Consider the following 20,385-nt stretch of genomic DNA (forward strand, 5'->3'; position numbering starts at 1 on the left):
ATCATTTTAAATCTATTAATTCTCAATAAATATTTTTTTAATTTTTTCAAGCCTATTTTATTAATAACTTAATAAATCTTCACAAGTTACATTTACTTTTACTCTACTGTATGGGTGGCCTTAATACTTTATGTTCATAATTTTCTAATGTTGCAATACTGACTTACGAACGAAACGAAAGTGCTTGTGATGAGCAAAGACGAATAAAAAAGTGTCGATAGGTCAATATTCTGCAGAAATTAGCCAGAATCTTCAGGTATCTACAAAATATACTAAATAACCACCCTCGCATGTGAGGGTACTATGTGGTGGTGCTGTTCTTCTTCCGCTAGTTCAGGTGCTTATTCACATTTGAGGGCTTGTCTGACTACTCCCTTCCCATATTCCTATACGGCGGCCATATTTATAAGTCATGAAAGGCGTTGACGCTCATCATAATTATTTGCGTTGTATTCTTTTACAGGACCGATGGCTGCAATACGCAAAAAATTAGTGATAGTTGGTGACGGTGCATGTGGTAAAACATGCCTATTGATCGTGTTTAGTAAAGATCAGTTCCCGGAAGTGTATGTGCCGACAGTATTTGAAAACTACGTCGCCGACATCGAGGTTGACGGAAAACAGGTGGAGCTAGCCTTATGGGATACGGCCGGCCAAGAGGATTATGACAGGCTACGGCCACTCTCGTATCCGGACACAGACGTGATCCTCATGTGCTTCTCCGTGGACTCCCCCGACTCGCTCGAAAACATCCCGGAGAAGTGGACACCGGAGGTGAAACACTTCTGCCCCAACGTGCCCATCATTCTCGTGGGCAACAAGAAGGATCTACGCAATGACCCGGCCACAATCAATGAGCTCCGCAAGATGAAACAAGAACCTGTCAAGCCTCAGGAGGGCCGCGCTATGGCTGAAAAAATTAATGCGTTCGCCTACCTCGAATGCTCTGCCAAGAGCAAGGAGGGCGTCCGCGAAGTATTCGAGACGGCGACTCGCGCCGCGTTACAAGTTAAGAAGAAGAAGAAGACTAGGTGTTCTCTGCTGTAATTGTGCTGTTGTCGGAAGAACTCTGATTTATGAATCGTTCGCATACTGCCTGAAAACTTACGTTTGATACGACTCGAACTCTGCAGCAGTCGCGATGTCGGCCACACAGTGCTTCCTTCTGATACTGACAGCTGACGCGACGTCGCGGCCCGCGTAGCACGCACACCCACTCAGTATTCGTGTGGCTATATTTTCACAATTGGTACTTGTATATTTTATAGATTATCTATAAAGAGTAAGCATAATTGCCTTAACAGATGTAGTCGGGGCATAGCAGACTCATACTCTATGAAGCTGCTGGTATATTTCGTGTGTTACTCTCCTGTTATATAATCAAGTAGCATTTTTCAACATTAAAGTCCCCAACTATTTTCATCTCACTGAGATTCCTCAATTTTTGTTTAGTTTGATATTTTGTATTTTAATTTTTCAATAAAATAGTAATGTATAAATTGAGTAGGAAATTTATTTGTCATGGAGCGAGAGCCCCGCCTGACTCCGCCAAGTGCCTGTCAGCTAGATGTACATGTGCGCATCTGAGACGTACAATCCCATTCTTTTTGTTTAAGGCAGTTTTATTTTAATGTATTGTGTGAAATTTTTAACTTTCCGTATGGACATATTGCATGCTAATATAATTTATTAGTAATAAAGGAACCCCATGTTTTAACAATTCTTTTCTAGACTTTTTGACTTTTATAAAAATTTAATACAGCATTTATAAATGGAAAGGTATCTAGGATGGGGGAATATTTAAGTTAAATGCGATGATCATCTATGTTATGTTTTATTAGTATTGTAAGTACAAAATTATCTTTCAAATATACATGAATTAACATAATTAGATTTCCTTTTATAATTTAAGATATTTTGGATATATTCCAATTACAAATTTATTAACTAATTAACCAAGCTTTCAATTTTGGCACTTCTTGTTACTTTTAGCAGTTGCAGAGGATTGAATCTTCTGCGTGGTGTAGACATGAATTGTTTGAGTTGGTCCTGTGTGTGGGTGCGGTAGGGGAGCATGGTCCCCTCGGGCAGGTGACCTTCCAGGCCCACCAGGTCAGGCACCCAGTCTGCGTACACCACCGTGTCTACACCGCACAGATCATTGCTCTGCACTGGTGTAATAACATATAACAACTCCTTTTCCCAATCTATTCCTCTTATAAAACCTGCAAATACAACATTAAATTAGATAAAATTGGTTTTGATGTTTTTGTGACTAACGGACGGCTGGCTCCACGTTTATAAAGTAGTAAGAATGTATTTGCACTTATCAGTTAATCAAGCACTATATTATAGCACTCTTATTGATAACACAAATATGATATTAATGTACTTTGTTCGAGTTACATCATCTTTGAGTCATTTAGGTGGTTTAACTTGAAGTAAGATAATGACACTACAAGCATAGGTTTATTTGATTTTTTTTCTAGACTTTTATATTATCCAAATAATCAATTGTTATAATCTTATTGTGAAAAATTAATAATTTAAGTGATAATATATTTTCTATAATAATTTATTCTAAAATTTTTTCCACTGATTAATGTCTATAAGTGAACTGAGTAATCTTATCTAATTGCAAATCGTACAAATAATAAAAACGTATGACGTCATACTTTGCGAGCGTGAAGTAAAATTAATGTTTTTTAAAGACCCTAAATATTTTCGAATAGTTTCTTACCATGTCCAAAACACAGTAGGGGCTTATCGGCCAGTGTAAACACCCTCGCGCTATCGCATTGTTTCTGTTGACATAACGCCACTATTTTTCCATTGATCACCTTACCTATACTCTCAGCCTTGACAAAGACGTTGGTACCAATATACAAATTCTTCAGAGGCACCCTGGAAAATAATTCGTATTACAAATTGTCCCAGATTGTTTAATTTGTGTAGGAAATTCCACAACAATACATTCATCTATCTATTAGTCATTCTGTTTGTTGTATATGTAAGCGTGAGAACTGATTGTAAACGAGTCTCTGATAATATTTTATTAAAATAATGATTATATATATTGTAATTTTTTATATAACTTGCTGAAATAAGTGAAGAAAATTATGAAAAATCCCCTATTCTGACTAATTTAATAATGTTTGTAGTATGCATCTAACCGTCATTTATTAATAGTTTTCATATTAATAATCCAGTAGGTACACTGTGACATGAATAATTCTCAGAAATTATTGATAGCAAGGATAGAACAATGATGCTGTATGGCAGTGGACTGACTCACGTTACTTTACTCGCAGAGATATCGTAGCTCGTCACTAAAACAATGTTTGAATCGCTAACTTTATAAATAGAAAAAAATCACTATTCCCTACTCCATAAGGTTTAAAATTCGTGGATGATGTGCAACACCTGTTGCTTCCTACCCGAAGCCCCTTACGTTCGAGAGGGTTCATCGTCTTTTAAAGTTTTTAAATCTACTAAGTTATGTGTTTACAACGATTTATAATATAATAGTATGTCACTATTAGACATAATTCGATTGGTGACCAATCAACTTAGGATAATCGGTGTTTTACTAATCTCTATAATAATTTGATGATTTTTATAAGACGCTTGCACTTTGATAAGTAATTATATTTTAATATTATTTTAGATGGTCCTTGCGTATAAATAAACATGTCAGAAGAGAAGGTATACGGGAGAGCGGAATAAAGGGGTCAAATCTATTCTATACTTATAATTTAATTTCTTTACTTTATTCAGTTCTCCCGATCTTCTCTTTTAACTTGTCCTTTTATACTTAGGAGCCGTTTATCTGTAATAGGATTCGAACAGCAACTTAATATTTGAAATCATAAACAAAAATTAAAAAATATTAATAAGTTGAATGTCCGAAGCGAACCCTCTTTAATTAACGTACTTATACTTAATTTTAAAGGGCTACGCTATACGGTTTCATCAAGTGGCCCGTATGCACTTTTATTAATAATAAACAATGGAATTGTCACATACAGATGGAGTTCACGGTTCATAAAGCCTTAGTATTAATTTTTCAGTGCAAATTTTATATTAACAACTTGGAAATATATTTAAAAGTTAAATTATTATTTTAGAAACGGCAGAATACCATATATTTTTAAATTATTTTCTTCGTCTGGTGCGGGCAGCGACGTAAGTGACATCACTGGGTGGCGGATGCGTCATGTATTATAAAAGACGTGACGTGGTCACCATCAGAACTGGTTTGTAAACATCGCGATATATTAAATATATATATATATTACCTACAGACGCTGAGACCTAAGCTGGGTGCAACTGTCCTTAACTTACGATTAGTTTTGTATTGACATAGATTTTTTTGTATGTAACTTTGTCTTTATCGATGGATTCGAAATATAAGTTTTATTATATATAGTAGTTCTTTTATTTTAATTGTGTATTGTTTTTTTTTGTGATTATTAGTAGATTATTTTAGTACTATAAATAGATACATATTCTATTTTGATTGTAAACTTAATATTTTGTTAAATCCGTGGTTTTGTAAATTAGATCCGACATCATCCTTTTTCATCAAATATCATCATAAATGGCTTTAGAAGGTGCACTTTGTAGTATAGGGTCAATTTCTTGTACTTCTTTGTTATATAATTGATTATTCTGTTATTGCAAACAGAAATTAGTTATTAGCATTTTATTATGTTATAGATACTCTATCCCTATGAAGTTGTCCTATAAGTAGGAATATAATTGTCCTTTTAATTTCCTAAATGTCTCTTTTGGTATAATGATAGTAAATATAAAGGATTTCTTTAAATTTTTTACATTAACATCTAATAATGAATGCAAATTATAAATTAAATTATTAGAGCTTTCAAACATTCTAATTAGAAATTTAATTTTCTAGTTATTAAAATTATGAAGATTTTTTTGTTGATATAAGTTTTGTAAACAAGAATCAGTACCAGGATGTCTGACCGCGTAAAGTTGCGAATTTACTTTACAACTTCCCCATGTAAATAAATAACGTGAGTCTACACTAATTATACTTACTGATATGGCGTAATTGCTAGCAATTTTTTTTGAATGACCGCCAACTGACTGAAATATGCCAAGAAATTTAAATATCTTTCATCTTTAGGAGTCAAGGAGAAGCTATCCTTCTCAGAATCGTCTGTATCGTAAGCCACGACGAAGGAATAGTCCAAATCAACTGGACTTGATACATTAGAGAATAAACAATCTCTTTTATATTCTTCATATAAATTTTTAACTATTTGTGGTCGCAGAAGAGTATCGAAACGTCTTCTAGCGTGTTTCGACTCATATTGCAAGAGGTAACTTGGCTTTGTTGCTAATATTATATAAATTATAAATTTTAGTCCCAAAGCAGTGGTCATTCCCATAGTGTTTACAATCCACGGCATGTTTGAGAAGGTTTTGTTTTCGTGGCATTGGGTTAGTAGAGTGTGGACGGCGGAGAGGTATCGCTTTGAATTGTCCATTGTATTTATCATTCCTATGTTTAGCATTCTGAAACAATCAAAGCAAATTTGTTGGTGTAATACGGAACATTGTTTATTGGAAATAAGTTACAATATGGTGTATTTAGGTTTTTTTATAAACAATTATTTTAAGGTTAGTCGTGGCATTGCCACAAGCATATGCTTGTATGGTTCTGGGTTCGATTCCCACTCGAGGAAATGAAATATTGAATATTTTCATCTCTTTGCTCTGGTGTGGGGCAAAGCGCGGCATTGAGTTCAGCCATTCAACGCGCAATGCTTCCAGAACACGGCGAAAAGTTGGGAAAGAAGTGTCTCAACAGTAGGCTATATAAGATATTATAAGAAAATTTACTTATACAAACATTTCTGGTTTCTTCAAATGTGTGAAACTAGGTCCCAATAAGGGTTGATTAACAACCGTAGCTGAGATATTTCCAGCTACTGTAAATTCACACTGTCCTGGATCCAAGTCTACAACCAGTACTGGCCCCTTGCACAATAACTTATTCACTTGATATCTTAAATATGTAGATTTTCCCATACCTTTGCCTCCACAGACAATACCTCTGCTAGCTGCACCTATAAAATTGCAATTAATATATAATTAATCATTTATCATAAAAATGTTATATGGAAATCTTAAAATTATTTAAATTGCATACAATTTTTGTATAGGATTATATATTTTTAGAAGGATATGCACTAAGGCTTTTTGAAAAATGGCTTAATGCACAAGTCTAAATGACTTAAAAAGATGCACATTTTCAAAGTATTATTATTTGGCTTGTGATTTTATTTATATTACATTTTATATTTATACTCTTCCAAATATTAACATAGTGTTAAGAATTAATTATTTACTGCCTGCTTATATTGAAGATATTGCAGTTTGAAATAAAGAATAATAGTTAATCAATACAAAAAATCCTCCTATTGACGATACAATAATGATATCTACAGTTGGACATTTTCCAATTTCCCTATAATAGAGTCAAACTTAATATAAATTATAAGGTAAAAATATTAAAATATGCTGAACATACTTACTTTCAGCATATACTAAAGCTTCCTTCCAGCTCGGATGTTCTCGGAAATTGTTAAGTGGTCTAATAGAGTACAACGAACATTTTAAACTATTAGACACACTCTTGAAATATGGTTCAACTATTTTGTTTGATTTTACAAACAAATATGTAGAATTAAAATTATTTTCTATAAATTCAATTTTATTATTATTTAATGATTGCAAAAAAATTATTCCATCTTGGTGCCCCGCAAAAGTAACTATATCTTCAGCTTCTGCAACAGAGAGACCACTGGAAGTTAATTTGCTAAACAAGCCATAGTATGCATTTGGATTTTCAACAGTTTTTACACATTGAGCAAAATTATAATATGGGGCATATAAATTGTAAAAGTCATCTTTTAATGTATATCCAAATATTTCAAGAGTTCCACCCAATCGTCTTATTTTTACTTTTCCTTGAATGTACAGCTTAGATGGATGCTTCAGTACAATGACGCAACCCTTATGACTGTAATATATTTTAAATAATTCATCTACATTATTTTGTGGCTCTAGTGTTTGGTCTTGTTCAATTATTATTTCAGAATCAGCTATAATTTCTAAATCTGTCATATTGCTATCATTTGTTATATCAAGATTGTTAAATTCATCAATTTCTTCAATGGCTGGAGTGTCGTCTAATTCAGGTATCAAGCTATCAATTTCATCTTCTGTGTGTACATCTACACTCATGCTTTCTTCAGCTAAGAACTCAAGATTGCAAGATGACTGGATAGTGTGTTGATTATCAGATGGTATATTTCTTATTGTAGAGTGCTTATACTCTCCTAATATATCATCCAAATCTTGATGTGGCATGTCCACAGCTGTAATAGAAATAAAAGGTGGAGATATTGGATTAGATTCGATGTCACTATCTTCCACTGACTGTTCATTACTGCTCACTTCTAGATCATCACTATTTAACTGTATTTCACTAATTTCTTTTTCATCGATAGTGGATATTGATTGTTTATCATTGTCATTGGTGTCTATTTCACTATGTTTACGTTTGTTACCCTTCTTGTTTCTTTTTGTATTTAAGTTTTCTAATCTTTTATAAATTTTCATTGCTAATTCACCATTTGCATCAAACATGTCTGAAGAACTAGATTCTAAATCTGAGTCTAAAATATGTTCACTAGTTAATGATACTTCTGAGTCACATATATAAGATTCATCTTCACTGAATTGACCATCGTTTTTCGATGCTTTAGAAAGCGAAGTACTACTTTCATGTTCCGAAAGTAAATTTTTAACATCATTGTCTGATGACGATTCTAAATTTTGACTTAAATTAGGTATATTACTTCCCTCATTAGAAGATTTCTCACTTGCTGTAACATTATCTTCATAACTAGAATTAGTTAGGATTAAATCTGAGAAGTCGCTCATTGATGTAGTATCGTCAAAATCATGTTTACTTTCTGCAGACTTCTGAATAAGTTTATTGTCACTAACTTTGTACCCGTGTAGCATTTGTTTTAATTGCTTTTTAACATTATCTGCTGCTTTTCTTTTCACAACGTGCGCTCTTTCAAAGAATTCCATAATAATCGGCTTGTAAATACCTCCAAATAATTTGAATTAAGTGCTGTGGCTGGGAAAATATTATTTGTAATTTATTTTTATCTAATAGTTCTTATTAAAATCTTAATAATTAATAATTTTTCAAGTTCTATCAGTGTTTTGAAAGAAAACAGCGGCATTAGACACTTGGAGCGTGGTCGCCACCTGTCAAATGTCAACACAGATGAGCTGTCAACTGTCTAATACATAGATTATCAACTTATCAGTTATCGTTTAAGCATAGGGATAAAAGAGATTTTTTAGCTATTGGTGTAATTTACGGTACGATATATTTTTATGCCGAATATAAATTTGTTTTTTACCTCCAAGTTGCCAAAAATTCGGATTAAATAAGGGATAAATAAATGTGTTCCTTATAAAAATGCAAATTTTTGACACCTGTATTTCGCTTACCACTCTTTATTTTGTATTTAATCAGTATTCAGCTGTATATTTTGAATTAAATAATCGACTCCTCTTCTAGAAAGACTTTTGATAAAAAGGATTCAACAAAGGAAAACCGGTATGGAAAAAATCTTATTTTTTTAGTTATATGAGGCCAGTTGTGGCGCAGAGGCACAAAGTGTGATTGTAAACCGATACAGGGGCTTCGCTGAATGAATACAGCGTGAAGCTGATTGTTGTTATTATTTAAATCTTAATTTTTATCCTTACCTACCATATTTTATACAGCATGCCAATGTCCGCAGAGGCAATCTGGTGTTTTGACACTCAGTTCTTTACTTTTCAAAACATTGCGCGGCGGAAGTCAATAATGTAATTTTCAGAGCGAGAAAATAAAAATAATTAATTCCCCAGACTACGATCGAACCCACAACCATCATGTTTTATACTAAGACGCTGTGCCGCTGCATCAAGACGATCTCGGTAATTTCTCAACGGTCTTAAATCTTAATGTTTACAATTTTTCTTTTCATAAGAGACATTGCTTTGTTTAGCGTTTAACACGAAAGAAATGAAAATTATGAATATAATACTAAGTGGAGTATTAAGTATCGAACCCACAACTATCGTGTCTACCTCGTACCAATTTCACAATTACAATTATTCCAATGGTATAATATTTTAGAAAAAGCTTCTGTAAATTTGAATAAATATGAATTCTGAGAAAACATTAAAAAATATATCAATGGACGTATTTTAATAGATTTAAACGTCAGCACAATTTGCTTGACTGAGGAAAAAACTCAATTATCAGCAGACGTTGTCGTCTTAATCGAGCCGTCGGGGCCTCCACCTACGCTCTTTTCGCTCACTACGCGGCAACCAGTCGCTTGCCCGCTCGCCTAATTCAAAATTATTTACGAACTATATTTTGGCTGATATATAACATGTAAACAATATATAATAAAAATGTATAGGGAAAAACTTAAGCACTAGTACGAGATAATCTTAAAAACTATCAAAATAAAAGTCACATGTAAATAATAATTTTATTTATATATAACCACTGCTGACGCCATAGATAAATACATTCCATGATTGTATTCACATTCAGTACAGTCCATACGAAATGACACTACTAGACCGTTTACAGAAGTATTAATATAAACGCTTCCATTGACGATCACTTAAATATTTAACAGGACTTGAAATTATATAAATTATACATTGATTTAGTTATAACTTACATAATTTGAAGTTTATTTAGTTCCACGTTTACTGTCCTAAGAAAGTGGCTAAGAATTCGCTGACGATCTTCTTCAATGCAGCATCAGACTCAGGTGTGATCTGGCCATCCTTGGCGATGGTGTTCAGGAGACCTTGGTGGCTGGTCTTGATGTGCTGGGTGAACTCCTTCTCGAAGGCTGTGATCTTGGTTGGGTCCAGCTTGTCGAGGTGTCCACGCACACCACAGTATATGATTGCAACCTATGGAATTACATCAAAATTTATGTACTATAATTTATCTCATTTTTCGAAAATAGTAAAAAATTATAATCATTTTCGTGAGAAACTTACAAATGTGCTATAAAGTCAAAGTCAAAGTCAAAATATCTTTATTCCATAAAAATGCTTAACATTTACTTGGACATGTCATAAAGTAGAAAAAAAAATGCAAATTAAAAATAACAAAAAAAATGTGCAATTTTGACTTGAAAAAAGCCCGTTCAAATGGTTGAGCTCATGAGAAGATACAGGCAAAGAAACTCATGGCCACTCTTTTTAAATGCCAACATTTGTTACAAATTACAATTAACAATTTTAACTTAGAAATAGAGCAACTCATTTCCAAACATCTTTATCGCGAACATAATCTTTAACAGAGTAATATGCTTTTTGGCAGAGCCTGTGCTTTACCACTTTAGGAACCTTTTTAAATGTAAAACTTTGCCTTATATATTCTTATGAATGTCACATGTCTCCAACCAAGTATCAAGATACTCCACTACACAACATCCAATACATACATATATAAGAAATACAAAATAAATATTAACCTGTTCTTCAATGGCCATTGGTACATATTGTCCTTGCTTGAGCAGTTCAGTAAGACGTTGACCACGATTGAGCAGCTGTTGGGTGGCGGCGTCTAAGTCGGAACCGAACTGGGCGAAAGCGGCAACCTCACGGTATTGAGCCAACTCAAGCTTCATGGAACCAGCCACCTTTCAAAATAAGAAAAATTTATAAAATAAAAGCTTTAAAAATAAACTTTTTTTATTATTTATAGTATTTTTTCATTTTTTTAGATCCAATGACAATAACATATAATTTGTATTTTAGTTCAGATTGCAACTAAAGCACTTTTTTAATATTTTTAATGAATTGTCCATTATACTATATTGTTATTTTTGGACTATTTTTATAAAGACTGTACCTGCTTCATGGCCTTGGTCTGGGCAGCAGATCCTACACGGGACACAGACAGACCGACATTGATGGCGGGCCGGATACCCTTGTAGAACAGTTCAGTCTCCAAGAAGATCTGTCCGTCAGTGATAGAAATGACATTGGTTGGAATGTAGGCAGACACGTCACCGGCCTGGGTCTCGATTACGGGGAGGGCTGTGAGGGAACCGCCACCCATTTTGTCGGACCTGGTATAAGAATATAATTATATTATTAACAAAGTATAAAATTATTTTCTAATATTAGAGCACAACACTTTGATGCTAATATAATGTTACATTCTGTTGTTACTTATTTTTATCCGGGGAGATCAACTTCGTTAGCCCTGTCAAGGCAATTGATCTAGGAGAAGCCAACTCCAAAATAAAATGGCATCTGCTGCCTAGTAGAAAGATGTTGGGTCATCAAAGGCTAGGGCGTCATCCCAAAATTCTGACGTGTGATACCTTGGGAAAGCGTCACACTACTCCCCCAGAAACATAATGAAATGAGTGATAATAATGAGTGTGTTCTGCCATGCAATCCGGCTAGCCCCCGGCGCTTACTGGTATCCGGGCCAGTAAGTGAGAAATTAGCTACCGAAGACTGTAGGGGGGTGGGTACCCAGGCCCCCTTATTAGTGAATGCTACTGGTCAAAAAGAGAGTAATAAAAGGCTCATACAACAAGCTTTTCATCCTGGTTTATTCATGTCCAGGCCTAAAAGTGCTTCAATGAGCTCCGGGTCAGAAATGAAAAGTCAAAACCAAACACAGATGGATTCCCACTGTAGCACGGATCATCAAAGTGTCAGTCCCCCCGCCTGGCAAAGAGTACCGACCCTGAGAGGTCCCAAGAGGAAAAAAGTATCCTCTCCCTCGCCCGAAAAAATAACAGTAACAAATAGTTTTAATTTACTTCCAACTGACGTACAAGAAGTAAACAGTCACATTCCTAAGATAAATTCCAAACCACCACCAATAATTCTTTATGGCATAGAAGATGTCAACAAACTTACCGAACTTTTAGAAAATGTTGTAAATAAAAAAGATTTCACCTTCAAAATTATTAATAAAAATCAACTAAGGGTAAGCTGTAATACAGTAGAGACATATAAAACAATTATAAAGGTAGTTAGAGAGAATGGTCTTATCGGACACACCTTCAACAGGAAAGACAAGAGACCATATAGAATTGTAATAAGAAACTTGCATCATACAACACCAATCTCAGTAATAAAAGAAACACTGGAAGGCACGGGAAACATTGTTATAGGCGAGATTATAAATGCGAAATATGGACCAGATAGGAAGCCAACCTCTACATTTTTTGCTACCCTAGAACAAGGCCCGAGTAACAAGGCCGCTAAAAATATAAAATATATATATTACCAATCGGTTGTTATAGAAGATCCACGGAAACGCAACTCAGTAGTGCAGTGCCAAAAATGCCAGCAGTATGGGCACACCAAGAATTACTGCATGAGGCCATATCGTTGTGTGAAGTGCGCACAATCTCATAAAACTGCAGACTGTCCTAAAACTGATCGGAATACCCCTGCTAAGTGTGCTTTATGTCTTGGCTCCCACCCAGCGAATTATAAAGGCTGCGAAGTTTATGAAGAGATACTAGCTAGAAAGTTTGGTAAACAAAGTAACACCAAACTTAGAAGTAGACAAGAAACAGGCTCCAATCTGAACACTGATGAGCTGCCTCGGACGGAAGGAATTGATAAAACTAAATCAAACATGGACGGCAAAGACAGACGGAATTACGCTGAAGCGTTGAAATCAAATAAAAGCATAGATAGCCCTGACAGAGATACTACACAAAAACCAATCGAAGAGATACTGCTTAAACAAGCAGAAAAGATCGAGCTAATCCTTCAACAAATGAGTACCTTAATCAGCCTCATAACAACTCTAGTCTCCAAATTAGCAAAATGACTTCTCTTAAAATAGCGACATGGAACCTAGATGGGCTATCACCAAACAAAGATGAGGTCGAAGTTCTTCTAAATTCACATAAAATTGACATATTGTTAGTATCTGAAACTCACTTCACGGCTAGTAGTCATGTCAAGATAAAAAATTATGACATTTACGCCACAAATCATCCAGATGGAACTGCACATGCAGGGGCAGCGGTAATAGTAAAGTCCAATATCAAACATAACGAACAGCCTCAGTTTAAAAAACCGTACATTCAGGCAGCTACAATCACAATAGAAGAGCGACATGGAACATTAAATGTTACCGCAATTTACTGTCCTCCAAAATATAAAATAACAGCAGAGCAATATGATGAGTTTTTCGATACTCTTGGCTCACGTTTCATAGTTGGAGGGGATTGGAATTCCAAGAACACCCACTGGGGTACCAGACTGACTAACACTAGAGGTCGAGAACTTAAAAAAAGCATAGACAAAAACAACCTTTTTACAATGTCTTCATCAGAGCCTACGAACTGGCCCAGCGATCCGAATAGATTACCTGATGTGATTGATTTCTTTATTGCCAAAAACCTCACAAAAGCTTTCTTTAACATAGAAGTATGTCTGGACGCCCATTCCAATCATGTTCCCGTCATACTCTCAATTGGAACCACAGTGATCACAGCCTTAAGACCGAACAAACTGTATAATAACAGAACAGACTGGTTTTCTTTTCGAGAGTTGATCGACGAAAGACTCAACCTAGTAATATCTCTAAAAACGGAATCGGATATTGATAAGGCAGTCAAAAATATCACCACGACTATTCAGGAGGGTTGTTGGTCCTGTACGCCGGCAACCTTGGAGCGTCCACCACAATGTAAAGTTTACTCTGATACCATACGGCTAAAAATCTTAGAAAAAAGAAGATTGCGACGAGTGTGGCATACTAGTAGGCACCCAAACGACAAAACAGCATTTAACAGGTCAATGAAAGAACTGAAGACTTTAACAACAGAAGCAAATGACGCTGCCTTACAAACTTACCTCGAAAGCCTAACGGCAACAAAAGCCACAAACTATTCATTGTATAAAGCTTGCAAAAACTTTGATCAACCATTGGCTCATAAGCCGCCGCTACGAATGCCGAATGGAGAATGGGCCAGAGATGAACATACCAAGGTGGAAGCATTCGCGAAACATCTGAGCACAGTCTTCACGCCGACAGGTGAACCTAACGCTGACGAAACAGATATTGATTTGGTTCTCAATCAAGACTTCCAGCTCGACGTTCCCCTAAAATCAGTGACGCCCAACGAAACAGCCAGAACTATTAAGTCTATGAAAAACAACAAAGCACCTGGGTTCGACCTCATAGACAAAAAGGTTCTCGAAGAACTACCGCGCAAAGCCGTGGTATATCTTACAATGGTCTTTAATGCTATGATGAGGATCGGGTACTTCCCAGATTTGTGGAAAGTTTCCCAAGTAATGATGATCCATAAACCTGGTAAACCTCCTCATGAACTCACCTCATATAGACCAATCAGCTTACTTCCGGCTATGTCAAAAATCTTTGAAAAGTGCCTACTCTTTAGACTTAATCTTGCTCTAGATAAGAAATCCATTGTACCGAATCACCAGTTCGGCTTTCGAAAGGAACACTCCACCATAGAACAGGTACATAGAGTATGTAGAAAAATTCAAAATTCATTTGAAAAGAAAGAGTACTGTTCATCGGCCTTTCTAGACATACAGCAGGCTTTTGATAGAGTATGGCACAGGGGTTTGTTGTACAAGATAAAAACCCTGCTCCCGCATTCATTCTACCGAATTATGAAATCTTATATTTCCGATAGAATATTTCAAGTCAAGGAGAGAAACACCACTTCAGGCTTCTATGAAGTGAGTGCGGGTGTGCCACAAGGTTCTGTTTTGGGACCTATCTTGTACACACTATTCACATCTGATTTGCCACAAAACCCTGAGGTAACAATCGCCACCTTTGCAGACGATACTGCTCTTTTGGCTTCCAACAAATGTCCAATTGAAGCTTCTAAGATCCTACAGAATAGCCTTAATATGATGAAGGAATGGCTCGTAAAATGGAGAGTGGCTGTTAATGTAGCCAAATCAGTACAGGTCTCATTTACCTTATGTAAGAAAAACTGTACACCTGTCACACTAAATGGTATTCAGCTCACACACCAAGACTCTGTAAAGTATCTGGGCATGCATTTGGATCGTAGACTTACCTGGCAGAAACACATCAAAACCAAAAGGGACGAGATACACCTAAAATACAAATGTCTACATTGGCTAATGGCAAGAAACTCTAAGTTATCAGTTGACAACAAATTACTAATATATAAGTCAATGATAAGACCAATCTTGACTTATGGTATACAACTGTGGGGCGCTGCTAGTGCCAGCAATATCATGATAATGCAAAGGGTGCAAAATAATATTCTGAGACAGATATCAAGCGCACCCTGGTTCATTAAAACAAGTGAGCTTCATGAACACCTTGATGTCCCACTAGTGAGAGAGGAAATTGCTGCTTGTAGTGATCGTTACAAAGCAAGGCTCGAAAAACATCCCAACCTTCTGGCTAAACAATTAACAATACCTGAAAGCATCCGCCGACTCAGGAAAGCACGAGATATCTTCGACCAGGGTAGTCAGCATAAAAACTGACTACATAAATAAAACGGTGTGCTCCATTGGGAGTAGCACTTAACAAGACTGTTTCCTTTCACTCATCTGCTCATAGCTACTACGGCTGATTGCACGATATGTTTAGAGAAAAAAAAAAAAAAAAAAAAACTTATTTTTATATTAATAAAATTTGTTGTAAGTAATTCTAAATTCAAAAGTTCTTGCTTCTTCTAAATATAGCAGAATAGGCAAAAGAGGATCCAAGAGTCACTAGTAACTCGTCATATTTGCCAACATATTTGGTCTTACCAGTTTGTTTTTTTAGCTTAACATTTTATATACGAGGGTAGATATAGTATAGAGACATTCCATTCCCAACTTTTCACTAAATCTTCAAATCATTCATTGCGTATTAAGAAGTGGCGAAACTAAATGCATTGTAAAACATTTCAAACCAGATTTTTTTTGTTAGTTAAATAAATTGCAATAAATATTTACATCTTAGCCGCACGCTCGAGCAGACGGGAGTGGAGGTAGAACACATCACCGGGGTAGGCCTCACGACCTGGGGGACGACGCAGCAGCAGAGACATCTGTATACAAAATAATATTTAAACTAAGTCAACATTACATAACAAGTTGCGTAATACTAATTTATGTTTGATGTCCTGTAACTATAAATTAATTAATTAAAATGAAATACTACAAATTATAAGAACATAGAGTGCAACAAAACAGTCGGACTTATAAGAATTTTGGTACCACCCTGGAAATTCTCAGGTAACATATGTAACTTTAGTGAGTTAATGTAAATAATTTGATATGAAATAATACCATCAATATTTTATTTTGATATATTGAACGACAAATTCATACATACTATTTAATATTACATTTGTATATAAAAATTGACATTGTTAATAAGTTTCTTACAAGAATAATTCAATTAGTACTATAATATATATATAAATTAAATCAACAAACCTGACGATAAGCAACAGCCTGTTTGGACAAGTCATCATAGATGATGAGGGCGTGCTTGCCGTTGTCACGGAAGAACTCTCCCATGGCGCAGCCGGAGTACGGCGCCAAATACTGCAGGGGCGCGGCGTCCGAGGCGGTGGCGGATACGATGATGGTGTAGTTAATGGCACCTTTGTTAATAAGAAAAAGTATAAAGATATATAACTTCCTTAAGTTTACTAGAATTTTTACCAAATCCCAGAATAAGAAGAGAGAACCTAGTGTGTCCAAAACATTCCATTTTTCTTTTAGTGAACCACTTGTTGAGTAACAGAAGTCAACAACATGCTGTCTTTAATCATTTGTTTTTTATTGTCTCATAGTTTACAAGTAACTTTTGGAATCAATTAATAATTTTACAATAATATTTATTGTAATAAGAATACCAAGACCAAGGAAATGCTACAAATTAACAAGATCCCATTTTTTTCCATACAATAACTAACCGGCATCAGTCAATCTCTTCACAATCTGTGCCACGGTGGATCTCTTCTGTCCGATAGCGACGTAGATGCAGTACAGCTTCTTCTTCTCATCTTCTCCCTTGTTGAACCTCTGCTGGTTGATGATGGTGTCGATGGCCAGAGCGGTCTTGCCGGTCTGACGGTCTCCAATGATCAATTCACGTTGACCACGACCAATTGGTACGAGGGAGTCCACAGCCTTAATACCTATGGTTTATTAGTTTTAAGTGTTATACAATATTTTGAGATATCTTTAAGTTTATTGATTCAGTAAATAAAATTATTTATAGTATAAATATTAATAATAAATAATAATTAAATAATATAATGATTTAATACATATGTAGGTATTATATTCAAAAATATTATATGTAGTTTATAACATATTATTTCCAGTTAATTTTATTAAATAATATTTTCTTTAATGTATGTGCACTGTAACATAATTCCGATTCCTTTTATTAAATTTATTCCTTCATTTACCAAAAATTATCAATAAGAGATTGCTTGAAGCAATAAGACCGCCTTAGCATATATGTTATAAAAATATATTTAAATGTCTTCGTGTTATTTACGTCTTTTATGAGTCTTTATTTACAATAAAGAATACTCTATATATTTTATTCTAAATAACTTCGACTTAAGACAACTAATAATAATCCATACAAAAGTCTAACAATCTAGAAAAATTACGTAATCTCACCAGTTTGCATAGGCTCGCGTACAGACACACGTGGGATGATACCGGGGGCCTTGATACCGACTCGCATACGGGACTTTGTGTCGATGGGTCCCTTTCCATCAATGGCGTTACCCAAAGCGTCTACAACGCGTCCAAGAAGTTGTTCACCGACGGGTACGTCTACGATAGCACCAGTACGCTTCACAATGTCTCCTTCTTTGATCAGCTTATCGTTACCGAATACTACCACACCCACATTGTCGGGCTCCAAGTTGAGAGCCATACCCTATTGGCAATTATTATTAGCATTAATATTATTGCTGTTGAGTGAATGAAAATGATATTTAAAAATTATTATTAAAATATATTTTAAAAAATCATTTACATAAGCCATGTCTATCGAATAATATGTTTTAAATAAGTTTATGTAATTATGCTGTTCTAAAAATCCTTTTAAACTTTCCAAAATAGCCACAACCCTATGTTCAAGGGCTTAATGTAATTAAGTTGGATTAAATGATAAATAATTATGTTGCAAATGTAATGATGATATTTTATTTTAGTTTCACATTGCACTGCACAAAGCAGGGTCAGCGGAGAGAACCTGGGAACCTTATGTTCTCACTCTATTCCCATTTAGACACTTTCGTTCCCGACTTTCCGCCGATTGCCCGAGGCATTGTGTTAAGTGGAAACTTAGCGCCACACTTTGCCTTGTTGTTTTTGTGAAATGAAAATGAGTGAAAAATATTAAATATATCATTTACTTGTCTACATTTACATTCACATACTTGTGCCCTTGAGCCATGACACCTCAATAATAATGATATAATTATATTAATAGGCATAGTTTGAAATAGAATACTGTAAAATAATGAAATGCACAAAAATTTAATATTGATTCAATTTTTTGCTGCTTATTAATTTGTATAAATGAATAAGGATAAATTATTTCAGATTTTTTCGAGCATGTTACCTAACAACTGCATTGCAGATATTCTAGTTCAATAAAATGTTACAATAAATACATAATTTTTTATAATCTTAATCCTGAAAATTTTAAATTATGTTTGCCATAAATTTCTTTTTTAAACATTCCAAATTTATTAGTAAATACAAACCTTAAGGCCAGAGGAGAATTCCACCATCTCCTCAGCCTGGATGTTCTTAAGACCATACACACGGGCAATACCGTCACCGATGCTCAACACACGACCGGTTTCTTCTAAGTCGGCCTGTAATTATGAAAACTTTGTTTACTTTTTTTAGGTCACCATGATTATCTTTTGAGAATGTAGTCTTAATAAAAACAAGTAAGAATAAAAAAATATTCATCACAAAATTGTTAAAAATTTTAATGATATAAACACAAAAATGAATATACATATTAAATTTATTTTCATATTAATAAATTTTATTGGACTTGCAAATATAAAAGGGTATTATTGTATTGTATCCACTAATTACTCCTGTGTAAAATAGTATTTATTATTTTTTTATAATCCTTTTAATCTTTGATTTACATAACCTTACCAATTTAGAAATATTGATATGATTTATGTAATTAAGTACATACCTTAGGTGCGGCACCGAGGATTCTCTCCTCCAAGATTTGGGAGATTTCGGCAGCCCGTTGTGGACACGAGACATGGAGCTTGCGGGTAGCCACTGCTACCGCGGGGAGGGCGACCTTCGAAACCTACCACCGAACATAATGAATTTAATTTATATTTATGAATCTAAACGCAATATATAGCATAGTTGACGCTGGTATTACAATGTTAACGATTTCTCATTACTAGCACCTACTAAAGTGCAAAATGGACATGCCTTTTGACAGAAAGCCGATCGGACGCATTACATAACATGATTTGTCTTGGAGAGATAACTTTAAAGAAACATACTTATAAGCACTTAATATACGTGCAAAAGAAATATTATCCCATTTAATATGCGTCTAGTATACAGAACAAACGGCAAAAGTATAATTTAGAATAATGGGCAGATATTGGTACGGATAGACCGGAGACCTTTATTCCTATGATTAAAAAGAACATGATAAGAAAATACCTGGGTAGCGGCATTAGGCAAGCGCCTGGCCACCGAGGAGGCCAAACGAGCGGAGATTAGAGACATTTTTCACAAATATTCAAACTAAATGGCAGACCGAAGGATCGTGGTATACTCCGCTCGCGACTCGTTGCGATATTACAGGAAATGACAAAATCGATCTTTGTCTGTGGTTAGAGCCCTGCTTATATGTTCTGAAATAAAGTTATATAATTAAACTTTATATTTAAAAAAATCAATCAGAAATTGAACAATTTGACAATTTCATGATTAAAATTTATTTTTTTATATGTTCTACTAAATTTAGTAAAAATTTAAATATTATAATAGCAAATATTGAACAATTATACAAATTTCTGAACTGAAAAACAGGATATTAAATATTTATTTAGGTATGTCTTATAAATTATGCAAAATTAATATAGCATATACGTTTTTTAACGTATGTTATTATCATTTTGTAATGTTTTAGTATATAAAATTAAAACTTATATAACTTAAATCCAATACTCAAAACTATGGTTTAAGCCTTCGAGCGAACCAAATAAA

At 34.6% G+C, this 20,385-nt stretch overlaps 3 protein-coding genes across 4 annotated transcripts; 1 reads left to right on the forward strand and 2 right to left on the reverse strand.

Moving 5' to 3' along the window:
• The first annotated feature begins 97 nt into the window (after window positions 1–97).
• Window positions 98–4,428, forward strand: Rho1 (ras-like GTP-binding protein Rho1). 2 transcript variants are annotated; one of them, XM_085197812.1, is made up of 2 exons: window positions 98–256; window positions 464–4,428. In XM_085197812.1, the coding sequence occupies exon 2, from the start codon at window positions 469–471 to the stop codon at window positions 1,045–1,047; it is 579 nt and encodes a 192-aa protein (XP_085053938.1). In that variant the 5' UTR covers window positions 98–256; window positions 464–468; the 3' UTR covers window positions 1,048–4,428. The 2 variants fall into 2 exon arrangements, with proteins under 2 accessions (XP_085053938.1, XP_085053937.1); XM_085197811.1 differs by having other exon boundaries at window positions 146–337.
• LOC146532199 (polynucleotide 5'-hydroxyl-kinase Nol9) lies at window positions 1,821–8,324 on the reverse strand. Its single transcript, XM_085197803.1, has 5 exons — window positions 6,567–8,324; window positions 5,882–6,098; window positions 5,065–5,544; window positions 2,741–2,904; window positions 1,821–2,225 (listed from the first exon to the last, which is right to left on the reverse strand). Exons 1-5 carry the CDS (start codon window positions 8,134–8,136, stop codon window positions 1,948–1,950), a joined length of 2,709 nt encoding a protein of 902 aa, XP_085053929.1. The 5' UTR covers window positions 8,137–8,324; the 3' UTR covers window positions 1,821–1,947.
• Window positions 8,325–9,596: 1,272 nt separating this feature from the next.
• blw (ATP synthase subunit alpha blw, mitochondrial) lies at window positions 9,597–19,995 on the reverse strand. The gene is made up of 10 exons (XM_085197810.1): window positions 19,837–19,995; window positions 19,343–19,465; window positions 18,888–19,001; window positions 17,788–18,052; window positions 17,067–17,291; window positions 16,582–16,751; window positions 16,096–16,190; window positions 10,997–11,216; window positions 10,617–10,784; window positions 9,597–10,047 (listed from the first exon to the last, which is right to left on the reverse strand). The coding sequence occupies exons 1-10, from the start codon at window positions 19,900–19,902 to the stop codon at window positions 9,835–9,837; spliced, it is 1,659 nt and encodes a 552-aa protein (XP_085053936.1). The 5' UTR covers window positions 19,903–19,995; the 3' UTR covers window positions 9,597–9,834.
• Window positions 19,996–20,385: the final 390 nt, after the last annotated feature.

This window comes from Heliconius melpomene, chromosome 14 (assembly GCF_056956725.1).
Source record: "Heliconius melpomene rosina isolate 202511_hmr_F chromosome 14, ASM5695672v1, whole genome shotgun sequence".
Lineage (NCBI taxonomy): Eukaryota > Metazoa > Arthropoda > Insecta > Lepidoptera > Nymphalidae > Heliconius > Heliconius melpomene.

What these genes read in the sequence shown, in the direction of transcription:
- Rho1 (XM_085197811.1), top strand. Translation starts at nt 304, where the DNA reads ATGTGGTGGTGCTGTTCTTCTTCCGCTAGTTCAG. An exon ending in TTCTTCTTCCGCTAGTTCAG is followed by an intron (nt 338 to 463) that starts GTGCTTATTCAC and finishes ATTCTTTTACAG; the next exon opens with GACCGATGGCTGCAATACGC.
- LOC146532199 (XM_085197803.1), bottom strand. Translation starts at nt 8,136, where the DNA reads ATGGAATTCTTTGAAAGAGCGCACGTTGTGAAAAGAAAAGCAGCAGAT. An exon ending in CATTTGAAGAAACCAGAAAT is followed by an intron (nt 5,545 to 5,881) that starts GTTTGTATAAGT and finishes TGATTGTTTCAG; the next exon opens with AATGCTAAACATAGGAATGA. An exon ending in CTAGCAATTACGCCATATCA is followed by an intron (nt 2,905 to 5,064) that starts GTAAGTATAATT and finishes ATTATTTTCCAG; the next exon opens with GGTGCCTCTGAAGAATTTGT.
- blw (XM_085197810.1), bottom strand. Translation starts at nt 19,902, where the DNA reads ATGTCTCTAATCTCCGCTCGTTTGGCCTCCTCGGTGGCCAGGCGCTTG. An exon ending in AGGCTGTTGCTTATCGTCAG is followed by an intron (nt 16,191 to 16,581) that starts GTTTGTTGATTT and finishes TTTTGTATACAG; the next exon opens with ATGTCTCTGCTGCTGCGTCG. An exon ending in CAATGGCCATTGAAGAACAG is followed by an intron (nt 10,048 to 10,616) that starts GTTAATATTTAT and finishes GTAATTCCATAG; the next exon opens with GTTGCAATCATATACTGTGG.